Source organism: Salminus brasiliensis, chromosome 8 (assembly GCF_030463535.1).
Source record: "Salminus brasiliensis chromosome 8, fSalBra1.hap2, whole genome shotgun sequence".
In the NCBI taxonomy this organism is placed as follows: Eukaryota; Metazoa; Chordata; class Actinopteri; order Characiformes; family Bryconidae; genus Salminus; species Salminus brasiliensis.
The window spans coordinates 5,821,946-5,834,558 of record NC_132885.1 but is presented as its reverse complement, the minus strand read 5'-3'; the positions used below and the strand labels follow the sequence as shown (position 1 = coordinate 5,834,558).

The window sequence follows — 12,613 nt, the reverse complement described above, 5'->3', positions numbered from 1 at the left end:
AATTTCATCTGGCCTGCAGCTCAAGGGCACTTGAAAGCCGCAGCAGAGGAAGCAAAGTAGAGGCCATTTTCTCACAAAAGAAGAACGCCCCAGCAAAAAAAAAAAGGCCTCCACGCTGCAGATCACACTTAAATCAATTACATGCATTGTTTGTTCCTCCAGAAAATCGATGTGTGGTGAGTTTTCATCACTCGCGCGGCAACGTGGCTGTGGCCGAGAATTGCCTGGCAGGGCCAGAGAGGGAGGCTCAGCCTTTATCGCTGCGAAACCATCTCGATTAATTACAGCATGAGTCCGGTTTTATTCTTTTTTTCCTTTGAGTTTAATTGCTCCATAAAATGTCCCTGAACCGTGTGCCAAAGGAAACATAATGGCACAGTGATTTCCCTGCTATCGCTTCTTTATTTCTTTCCTCTTCCCATTTCAAGAGATTTCATTATTTAAAAAAGAGCATCACACTCAAACTCACCTCTCTGGTAAAGCTGCTTCTATGGAAATGAAGTACACTATATGTCCATATAATCTTTGTGGACACTCCCTATCTAATCAAAGCTTATCTAGTCCCTGTAGAGAAGTATTGTCAATAGAATAGGACTCTCTGGAGCAGATAAACATCAGCCTACTGGCACCATGCTGCCTAATGCCAGGCGTGGGCTAGTAGAGGGGTATAAAGCCCCCCAGCATTGAGCTGTGGAGCAGTGGAACATCTGTGTTCTCTGGAATCCAGTGCTCCATCCAGTACTTTTGGGATGAGTTGAGGAGTTGGAGATGATGAGGTGGGGTGGTGTTCAGCCAACATTTTGGTCTTACTAATGCTCTTGTTGCTGAATACTATCAAATCCTCACAGCAGTGCTCCTCCAAAATCCATGACTACAACAACAGCAGGATGAGCCCCTTTTAATACCCTTGATTTCAGAAGAAACAGTGAATTAGCAGGTGTCCCAATACTTTTGTCCATATGCTGTATTTATCTAGGAGTTCGTTGATGGTGATTAAGATGATGATATTGATGATGACACAGTGATGTTACAGATGATATTAATGCAGTGTTGTTAGGGATGGTAATGATGATAATTCTGATGATGCTCTTGGTCATACAGTACAGACATCTCATCGATATCACACAAAATGCTGTTTTTCACTTCTTGACATAAAGTGAATCTGGCAGTTGTTCTTTACATTGTAGCAGAATTGGACCAATAGAAATGATCCAACATGACTTGGAATCAAATCTATGTACATTGACCTCTGTTGAAAGTCCCTTCATCTGTAAACTTGAGTGAATTATTATTATTATTTATTAGCAATTATCCAGCCTGATTTTAGTCGGTGTGTTATAAAGCTTCATATGACTTTCAACCAGCTTACCTTCTGGATATGCCTGGACTAATGTTAGATTTAACATCCCCAGCAGTTTCACTCAAATGTCCTTAGAAATTGACCTTGCTCTGTAACCCACAGTTTTCCTCATTAATCCCAGCTGGAGAAACACTAAAGTATGCTCCTGCTTTTTAGAGTCCATCCACCTGTTTTGATAAGATCTGGGTGGGGTCTTATGGTTGAGATTCATATAACATGCATGGGAAATCACCCCTGCTGTCTGGAATTTGCAACGTTTTTATGAAATCTTAATGGAAGAATACTTTGTTCTAATAAAATTCAACAACAATCCAACAGAATTGATTTTGTCATTAAGAATCAATCATTTTCATTGCTTTAGGGAAAACATTACAGTCTACTGTTACTGCAAGTGCAGATCAGAGCTTTTCTTACAACTTCAATGATTTTTACTGAGATAAAGATGACGAACATTGTAGTTTAGGGTCAGATGTTTGTGCTTCCCATGTTAAAATAAAAAATAATAATAATTAAAATTAAAAAAAATTGGATTTCAATATTTTTTTTCCATGATACTTATTTTATATCCTTCATTCATTAAATACTTATCCAACTAAATAACAGAGACTCAGCTCCTTTAAATCCTTCAAATCCACTGTTTTTAAAAGCGTATACTGTTTAATTCTATGACCCCCTGAAACTCTAGTTTGCCTTTGCTGTAGTTTCATGCCCTGCCTGACTCTGCTGCTGTCATTTACAGGGCATGATGTATCTGGAAGAGCGGCGGCTGGTGCACAGGGACCTGGCAGCCAGGAACGTCCTGGTGAAGTCACCCAACCACATCAAGATCACAGACTTTGGGCTGGCGCGGCTGCTGGACGGAGATGAGAAAGAGTACAACGCGGACGGAGGGAAGGTCAGTGTGTGCGGGCCGGGTTTCCACACAGCAGGTCGGTGCACAGGTTGCCAGTTTTGGCTGTGGGTTGGATCCGGGAGTTAGCAGGTGCACTGACAGGAAAACAAGTTAATCTGATATTGTTTTGAAGTAATGAAGAGGTGTAGTGCACTTAATATTCATCCCTTGATGGTCTCTTGGTTTGGAACACAGACTGCTGTGACAGGTTAATTTACTGCCGGATTTACCGAGCGCGCCTCATAATCAACTTGTAAATTAGCTGTCCCACGAGAACGCTCTTTCCTCCATATCCATATTCACACGCTCACTCTGCAACTTCCTTTAGCTTCACCTTCCTTCCTGCCTTTCCCTCTCTCTAGCTATCTCTCTCTCTCTCTCTCTCTCTCTCTCTCTCTCTCTCTCTCTTGCTCTAGCTCTCTCGCTCTATATGTACTCGATTCCCCAAATCCATCCCTACAAACTTCCCTTCTACCAGCTACGGATGGACATGGTTATTTGAATATATGAATATCTAAACTCCTCTTATTATTATTGTACTTAAACAGGGATTAAGACAAAGCATGGGTAGTCTGTAATAATAACAAAAAGAACACAGTGGGTATTATGGGTTATATTTAAGCTGAATGGTTGTTTCCAATCATAGAGTAGGAGCTATATTGTCGTATTTGTCAGCGATGTCCACTAGGGGGCGAGTCTGGGCTTAAAACAACTGCAAAAACAGGCAGCAGAAATGCTTGTTGTCACCGTTTGTTAAGTCCACTGCTGGCATTACACACACTCTGGTATACTGCCTCTACTGTTCACTATTTGGTATCGCATCTCACAGTCTATGCTCCAAATGAATGTGGAGTAGTTACGAGTAGTTAAAAGCAAATATACCACAGCACCTTAGTTTGTGTGACGTTCTGTAGGTCGACTTTTCAAGGGGTCCTAGAATGGAAAACTGGATTTTCCTTGGCGTTGTTGAATAATGAGAGTTTGGTGAATAGAACTGACAATCTATGAACCTCCAACACTGCTGTAGAAGGGGCCAATTCCAAACCCTCAAAACTGTTACATCACAGTCTTGACCTGTTGTATTTACACAAACCCCACTTACAAACAAAAGCCTTTCCGTGGCTCACGGGACTGTGTCAGCAGTCAAGCGAACGGCTGAAAGGCTAAAAACTAACGTTAGCCTATCAAGACAGGAGAATGGGGAAGAGCTGACCAGGTATAATCTCTTCAGCTAGCTAACTGTGCTATCTGGTCAGACTTGGAAATTACTATGACAGTTTGTTGTTGTTACAGTGCTAAGCTAGGATAGGTGGCTGTGAGCTGTCATGGTGATGTAAACCATCCAACAGCTCTCCATAAAAGGAAAATCAGTGTATTTCATTCTAAAGGCAAAATAACAGGGTGGTAAATAGGCTTGTTAAAACACATCTGAGCATTTTTCCCACCAACCAAGGTTGCTATCTTACTTTAACATACATCAAAGAACTTTATAAATGCATTCTTTGGCAACAAACTGATTTTAAGCAGTCAGTTTTGTGGGGAATGTGAATGCTTCATTTCAAAAGGAGATGCTAAAAGTGCTGATCTCCATTAGCAGAGCTGCTTCCTGTCTCGAGGTGGCCAGGCTTTTATGTCAGGCCTTCTGGCTCCTCCATGCTGCTCTTGTAAATGAGAACCAGCCACCTCCTCACTCTCCCATGTAGAAATCAATTGAGCCGCTTGCTGAAGCTAAACCTTTCCATTTAGCTCTAACTGTCTGTAATTTTGGTTCAGACATGGTTCAGACATGTGTGTGTTTTCTGAGGGGAGGCTCTTTACACCACTCAGACAACCGTTTAAACTAAGCTTGTTACCCAGAGATGTAGACAGCTCAACCTGTTTGCCAGTTTCAAAGGGAGTTCTGACTTGCTGAGTGCTGTGTTGGCTGTGTTTGGCTGTGTTTTGCTAAGAGAACAGAGACTGGTGAACATCTAATACTAAAAGCTTGATGTGTAGTTCACATAAAGTCTAAGGTTGTATTTCAGCTGTTTAGAAAAACAGCAACCACTTGTAAAGGGATGAGTGGAGTGATTTGAATCCAGTATGAATCTGAATTGTGTGGTTTATGGATCGTCCAGGCTGATAGAAATAATCATAGGGTGATTTGAATCCAGTATGAATCTGTAGTGTGTGGTTTATGGATTGTCCAGGCTGATAGAAATAATCATAGGGTGATTTGAATCCAGTATGAATCTGTAGTGTGTGGTTTATGGATCGTTCAGGCTGATAGCACAGAATTATAGGGTGATTTGAATCCAGTATGAATCTGAATTGTGTGGTTTATGGATCATCCAGGCTGATAGAAATAATCATAGGGTGATTTGAATCCAGTATGAATCTGTGGTGTGTGGTTTATGGATTGTCCAGGCTGATAGAAATAATCATAGGGTGATTTGAATCCAGTATGAATCTGTAGTGTGTGGTTTATGGATTGTCCAGGCTGATAGCACAGAATTATAGGGTGATTTTAATCCAGTATGAATCTGTAGTGTGTGGTTTATGGATCGTCCAGGCTGATAGAAATAATCATAGGGTGATTCTAATCCAGTATGAATCTACAGTTTGTGGTTTATAGTTTGTTCTATTTTTTCATTGTACAGTAACATTTGGGGAGTAAATTAAATCCAGTATGAATTGGTGTGTAGTTTAAACACCAAATAAAAGTTTTACATACATTCAGTTTAATAAAATATTCCATTTAAATGAGGCAAAACATAAAAAGATAAAATTTATCTAATTAGCTCAATTATTTCCAAAAACCTGTGAACTAATAAACTGTGAAAAGAAATTATAATATGACATAATATAATTAATATATATTTATATTATATATTTTATAATTATATTTTATAATATTTTATTATAATATTAATAACTTTTGTTTTTATTTTTAGTTTTATTCATTTGCCAATACTTGCCACATTTAAAACATGTACATTTAAAGTTCATGACCCAACCTCTAACACAAATCCAGGCCAAAAAGTGAAATATTTATTACTTTCCCAAATATTTATCATATTTATCTGATGTAAGCTCTCTGAAGTTGTTACCACTTTCTCAAACGTGGAAATGCTCTTTCCCTAGATGCCGATTAAGTGGATGGCCTTGGAGTGTATTCACTACAGGAAGTTCACCCACCAGAGCGACGTGTGGAGTTATGGTAAGATATATATGGTCAGAAGATATGGTATGGTCAGTTAGAGCTTTGAACACTTAGCCTTATATCGTATTCCTCCTCGGTCACGATGGCAAACACCGCGTGAAAGACTTCTCCTCTTATGCATTGAATTTGTCATCTTGTCTGGTTATGTTGAAGAAAACACACCCTTTAAGTGGTCTTATCTTTCAGGGGTGACTATCTGGGAGCTGATGACTTTCGGAGGAAAGCCATATGATGGGATTCCTACACGAGAGATCCCAGACCTGCTGGAGAAAGGAGAGAGACTACCCCAGCCGCCTATCTGCACCATTGACGTCTACATGGTCATGGTCAAATGTATGATCTCACTCTGTTTGTTTGCTCGTTTTGGTAAAACTTTACTTTGACTGGACAAAAATGTCCAGACAAGAGCTCTTCTGATAAGATCAGTGGTTAGGGCTAGATCAGTAGTTTCCAACCCTGGTCATGAAGGATATGGTCATTTGAGTATTTACCCTGCTCCCAACACACCTGATCCAGCTACCAGCTAATTAACAAGCCAGTCCTGAGGTGGTGGTGGTTAACAGTAGTGTGTTAGAGCTTGGAAACCACTAAAATGTGTAGGACAGAGGGTCCTACAGGAACTAGTGGGCTAGAGGATGGCTAACACCAACTACATCAACTGCTAGAGCTACAGTCTTTAACTATACAGTGGGGAGAACAAGTATTTGATACACTGCTGATTTTTCAGGTTTTCCCACTTGCAAAGCATGTAGAAGACTGTAATTTTTATCATAGGTACTGTTCAACTGTGAGTGATGGAATCTAAAACAAAAATCCAGAAAAATACATTGTATGATTTTTAAATAATTAATTTCCATTTTATTGTGGGAAATAAGTATTTGATCATCTATCAACCAGTAAGAATTTTGGCTCTCACAGACATGTTACTTCTTCTTTAAGAAGCCCTCCTGTTCTCCACTCATTACCTGTATTAACTGCACCTGTTTGAACTTGTTACCTGTATAAAAGACACCTGTCCACACACTCAATCAGTCAGACTCCAGCATCTCCACAATGCCCAAGACCAGAGAGCTTTGTAAGGACATCAGGGATAAAATTGTAGACCTGCACAAGGCTGGGATGGGCTACAGGACAATAGGCAAGCAGCTTGGTGAGAAGGCAACAACTGTTGGTGCAATTATTAGAAAATGGAAGAAATGCAAAATAACGGATAATCTCCCTCGGTCTGGGGCGCCATGCAAGATCTCACCTTGTGGAGCATCAATGATCTTGAGGAAGGTGAGGAATGAGCCCAGAATTACACGGCAGGACCTGGTCAATGACCTGAATAGAGCTGGGACCACAGTCTCAAAGAAAACAATCAGTAACACTCTACGCCGTCAAGGATTAAAATCCTGCAGTGCACGCAAGGTGCCCTTCCTCAAGCCAACGCATGTCAAAGCCCGTCTGAAGTTTGCAAATGACCATCTGAATGATCCAGAGGAGGAATGGGAGAAGGTCATGTGGTCTGATGAGACAAAAATAGAACTTTTTTGTTTAAACTCCACTCGTCATGTTTGGAGGAAGAAGAATGATGAGTACAACCCCAAGAACACCATCCCAACCGTGAAGCATGGCGGTGGAAACATCATTCTTTGGGGATGCTTTTCTGCAAAGGGGACAGGACGACTGCACCGTATTGTGGGAAGGATGGATGGGGCCATGTATCGTGAGATTTTGGCCAACAACCTCCTTCCATCAGTAAGAGCACTGAAGATGGGTCGTGGCTGGGTCTTCCAGCATGATAACGACCCAAAACACACAGCCAGGGCAACTAAAGAGTGGCTCCGTAGGAAACATCTTAAGGTCCTGGAGTGGCCTAGCCAGTCTCCAGACCTGAATCCAATAGAAAATCTTTGGAGGGAGCTTAAAGTCCGTGTGGCCCAGCGACAGCCACGAAACCTGAAGGCTCTGGAGGAGATCTGTATGGAGGAGTGGGCCAAAATCCCTGCTGCAGTGTGTGCAAACCTTGTCAAGAACTACAGGAAACGTCTCATCTCTGTAATTGCAAACAAAGGTTTCTGTACCAAATATTGAGTTTCTTTTTCTGGTGTATCAAATACTTATTTCTCACAATAAAATGGAAATAAATTATTTAAAAATCATACAATGTATTTTTCTGGATTTTTGTTTTAGATTCCATCACTCACAGTTGAAGAGTACCTATGATAAAAATTACAGTCTTCTACATGCTTTGCAAGTGGGAAAACCTGAAAAATCAGCAGTGTATCAAATACTTGTTCTCCCCACTGTACACCAGCAAGGTGTAGCTACAGGGGAAGGGTTTCTAATAAAGTGTGCTTTATTACTTTTACTATTGCTACACTGTATGGACAAAAGTATTGGGACACCTGCTCATCCATGGTTTCTTCTGAAATCAAAGGTATTAAAAAAGATTGTATCCTGCTTTTGCTGGAGTCTCTGTCTCTACTGTCCAGGGAAGAAGGCTTTCTACTAGATTTTGGAGGAGCATTGCTGTGAGGATTTGATTGAATTCAGCATCAAAAGCATTAGTGAGGTGAAGAGGATATTAGATAATCACCACCTACCTCATCTCCAACTCCCAACTCATCCCAAAAGTATTGGATGGAGCGCCATCACCCATCATTCCATCACCCATCATTCCAGACTGCTCCACAGTTCAATGCTGGGGGCCTTTCTAAACCACCCCCCCCCCAGCCCACGCCTGGCATTCGGCAGCCTGTCCTATTCTACTGACAAAGTAATGGGTCAGTAATGGATGCACTTTAAAGTATCTGAATGCATTCATTAGAAGAGATGTCCACAAACATTTGGACAGATAGTGTATTTATGATATGCTGAACACACCAGTGGCGTGCAGTGTGCAGACTGAAATATGCAGTGTCTTTGCTCTACTGTTGGGGTAAAGCTGAGCTTGTGTGTGTGAGTGGCACCGGGGCATCAGGGTCATTCTCTCCCTGCAATGTCGCAGCTAGCCACTGACAGCCATGTTCCTCCAGGAAATTGCAAGGCTTCACTACTTTCATATGTATGTGTGCATTTGTGTGTGTGTGTGACTGACAGCAGCTGGCCCACACACTCACCTCATGCCATGTTCCAGTGCACAGCAGTCCTGTACTGGTCACACACTCGCATACACTCGCACCCAGGACTTCTCCCAGGCTTCTGAGGTCACCAAGGAAACCTCTACACCACGATTTATGGCCTTTGCATCTCAGCCTGTCGTAGAGAGAGACATAAAATCTGCATTAAAGCACACTAGCCATCTTCAGCCCTACTGCTATTTAACAGCTTTAGTTCCCATGAATTCTGTTTTTTCTGGGTTATTCATTTACATTTACATTTAAGGCATTTAGCAGACGCTCTTCTCCAGAGCGACTTACAAAAGTGCTTTACTATTTACCCAAGAAAAACCTCAGCTAGTTTAAATAGACTAATAATTCAAAGATCCTCTAAGTTTAGACTCTACTAAACACAGGTCAATAAGGAGACCACTCTACTATTCGTCCAAGTCCTCTCAGAAGAGGAGGGTCTTCAGTCTGGGTTTGAAGACAGCGAGCGTTGGACTCCCAGGGGAAGTTCATTCCATCACTTCAGTACAGGACAGTAAAAAGTCTGGACGCTCGTCTTCCGTGGATCTTAAAGGATGGCGGGTCGAGCCGAGCCGTACTTGAAGCTGGAAGGGCTCTTGGTGCAGATCGGCTTTTGACCATCGCCATCAAATACGGAGGAGCTGGCTGGTCCAGTCTTGGCTTTGTAGGCCAGAGTCAGGGGTCTGAATCTGAGGAGGGCAGCAGCTACAGGAAGCCAGTGAAGAGAGAACGCAGCAGTGGAGAGACATGGCTGAATTTAGGAACGCTGAAGACGACCCGTGCCACTGCATTCTGGATGAGTTGCAGGGGCCTGATGGTGCGCAGAGGGAGACCAGCCAGAAGAGAGTTGCAGTAGTCAAGTCTTGAAGTGACGAGAGACTGAACTTCTGACCACCTGGACGGCTCTCTAGAGAGGAAGGGTCGAATTCTCTGGATGTTGTACAGGAGAAATCTGCATGACAGCTTTAGTTCCCATGAATTCTGTAGTTATGGATTATACTCAGTACTACATTATGAGTATGGCTGTGCATTGCATTGCAGTGTTCAGTGTTCGGTCTGATTGTGTGATGTGAGATCGTATACACAGCTTTCTGATCAGGCGCATGGTTTTCTCGTGGCAACGGATTTTTGTGGATTTTTAGAACTCTCTATAGAAATGAATGGGACCTTTCACTTTTGGCATTTTTCAAATGTAATGATGGTACACATACACCTGTAACACCCACACATCAATGTACATTAGAAAATCATAGCAACCAACTAACAACCACCTATCAACACAATAGCAACCACCTGGATATTATACCTTCGCAGCACCATAGCAACCAACAAACTGGCAACACCATAGAAAATACCTGGAATACCATAGCAACTGCTTAGAATTGGAAACCACTCTAGTGGTCCAAATGTTTGTGGACACCCTTTCTAATAAATGCATTCAGCTACTTTAAGTTGCATCCATTGCTGACACAGATGTGCAAATGCACACACATGTAGTTTGTCTAGTGCCTGTATAGAAGTATTGCCAATAGAATAGGACTCTCTGGAGCAAGACAAATAAACATGAACCTATTGGCACCATGCTGCCTAATGCCAGGCGTGGGCTAGAGGGGTATAAAGCCCCCCAGCATTGAGCTGTGGAGCAGTGGAAGAACTTTGTTCTCTGGAATGATGGATGGTGGAGCTCCATCCAGTACTTTTGGGATGAGCTGGGGAGTTGGGGATGAGATGAGATGAGTGGAGATCATCCAGCATCCTGACCTCGCTAATGCTCTCATCACTGAAAGCAATCAAAACCTCACTTCACCAAAATGTAGTAGAAAGCCAAAAACAAAGACAATCAGGTGTCCCAATACTTTCGTAGAGTATGTGTCTCCACAATAATTGTTTTTGTCTCTAAAAAAGTGGATCCAGGTCTTAAACCCTCGCTCCTAACTGCTGCAGCATCATGTTAATGTAATGTTCACATACTCAAAGTTCCTTCAGGAACGTTTAGGGGTTCCTCAATTTGTAACTGTGGAGGAACCTCTTAATCCATTTTTTTGATGATCCCTCACAGCACCTTAAGAGGTTCCTCCACAGTTGTAAATTCAAGAACCTCCAAAAGTTCTTGAAGGAACTGTAAATTCCTTATTTTAACAGTGCACTATGTAATTAATTGTGCAATCACATTTAAAACCCTCAGCAAAGTGTTGGAAAATGTTAGAAAATGATCAATACTTCTTAAGGGGAAAAGTTGATGAGTGTAGACACTAATGCTGATTCATAAGGGACATTGGAAACACACTCAGCCATCCCATTTAGGGAAGGGACAGTGTTGCAAATGCAGCCCAATTGCTTTCTTCTAGAGCATCAGCACAGAATAATGATGAAGCAAGATTTATTACCTCCTATTCCCATGCATGACGTGCCCAAACTATCAGTAGTTGGCTCTCCTGGATTCCACACTGAAAGTATACGAAATGTGTGTGTCATGCAGGACTGGTGGCAGCTTGAGCCTGTCGAGACTAGTTAGGCATCCACATAGCACGTAGAGAGTTTGGCAGTGTTTGTCCTCCAATACCGAATGCACTGTTTGCAATACAGAGAGAGAATCTACAGGATTTGGGTGGGGTGACAGCTGAAATGGGCAAAAGTGGTACAAATATATGCAAAACTGTTGGAAACAAGTGGAACAGCCAAGTTCAGAAAACTATACAAATAAGTTTTAGTGTTTTTAGTAGCATAAAAGCTTGATTTGTACTGTTCAGCCCTGTATTCAGAATGCAAGGTGACATATACACATAAATAACTGTAAATGTGCACCATAACTTGTCTTAATACACTGTTAAAAAAGGTTGTCTTTAAAAAACTTGCTCACTATTTATATTGGCCCTAATATCTGTTATTACATGTTAATACCATGCAATAACAATGTAACAACATATTATAGTCTCCCTATTACAGGTGAATTGCAGTAATACTTATTAATACAAATACATATATATATGTCAGCTTTGACTTTTGTAATTACACGGTGTATCTCAGTAGTTGTACACATTCTCTTATATGTGGTTATAAATGTGTTATAAGATGAGGATACTTGTGTTTATATGAACTGCTGCTTTTCCTGTTGTAGCAGTTAAGATGCACTACATTTGCTATGCATTATTACATTTACATAAGCAGTACATCTATAACAGACTACATCCCCAATAGTTGCATAGTTAATACATGGATTATTAATGTGTAATTACACAGTTATTAGAGACAATATGGACTAAATGGACTTCTTGTGTTAATAAGCTGTGAAAAAGTTCTGTAAAGTGAGGAAAAGCAGAAACACAGCTCAGACATTATTGCTCAGATGAGCCGATGTGGTGTTCTTCACCAGACTCTGCCTTTTTCCATTTTTTACAGCGTTATGGTTCAGAAAGTTCACTGCTGTTGTTGCTCCAGTTCAGCACTAATAAAACATTGTGGTGTGTGTTTGGCTGCAGGTTGGATGATAGACGCGGACAGCAGACCCAAATTCAAGGAGCTGGCTGCTGAATTCTGCAGGATGGCTCGAGACCCACAGCGCTACCTGGTCATCCAGGTATCAAACCCTCAGCTCATACTGCAGCTAATTAGGTGGTGATGATGGAAAGGAAGATGGTTGGGAATCGGTTTAACTGGACTGTCAGAGCCTCCAGAAAAATGTGCAGTAATTAAAAAAACATTTTATTCAGTAGAGCAATGGCTGTCCTACAAGTAGCTGAAAGTACTAAAATCACTGCAATATCAGTGTACAAATTAGCAAGATCATACGAAAACAGACACTAAACATCCATTATTTATGAAGGACATCAGATTGCAGTCCGAGTTGTAATGGAAGCACAGAGCTTTTTAATATTCCACAACATACGCAATTTGCAAAATGATCTGAGGCACCTGAGTTAAATCATTAGCATTAGCTAGATGTGTAAGAGCAGAGAAACAAGGGCAAAGGGAGCCTCCAGGGACTTAGGCTAGGAAACACAAGTATTGTGAATAATAGAGTTCTGCAGATCTCTTTTATAGGATCC

General features: G+C 41.4%; 1 protein-coding gene across 3 annotated transcripts in view; it reads left to right on the top strand.

Annotated features, from left to right (window-relative positions):
* Window positions 1–12,613, top strand: part of LOC140560842 (receptor tyrosine-protein kinase erbB-4-like) — a 504,706-nt gene that overhangs the window by 471,263 nt on the left and 20,830 nt on the right. For all 3 annotated transcript variants that reach the window (XM_072685446.1, XM_072685445.1, XM_072685443.1), the window contains 4 exons: window positions 2,100–2,255; window positions 5,376–5,451; window positions 5,641–5,787; window positions 12,047–12,144. In XM_072685446.1, coding sequence (XP_072541547.1) covers window positions 2,100–2,255; window positions 5,376–5,451; window positions 5,641–5,787; window positions 12,047–12,144 — 477 coding nt within the window. The remainder of the gene's footprint in view (window positions 1–2,099; window positions 2,256–5,375; window positions 5,452–5,640; window positions 5,788–12,046; window positions 12,145–12,613) is intronic.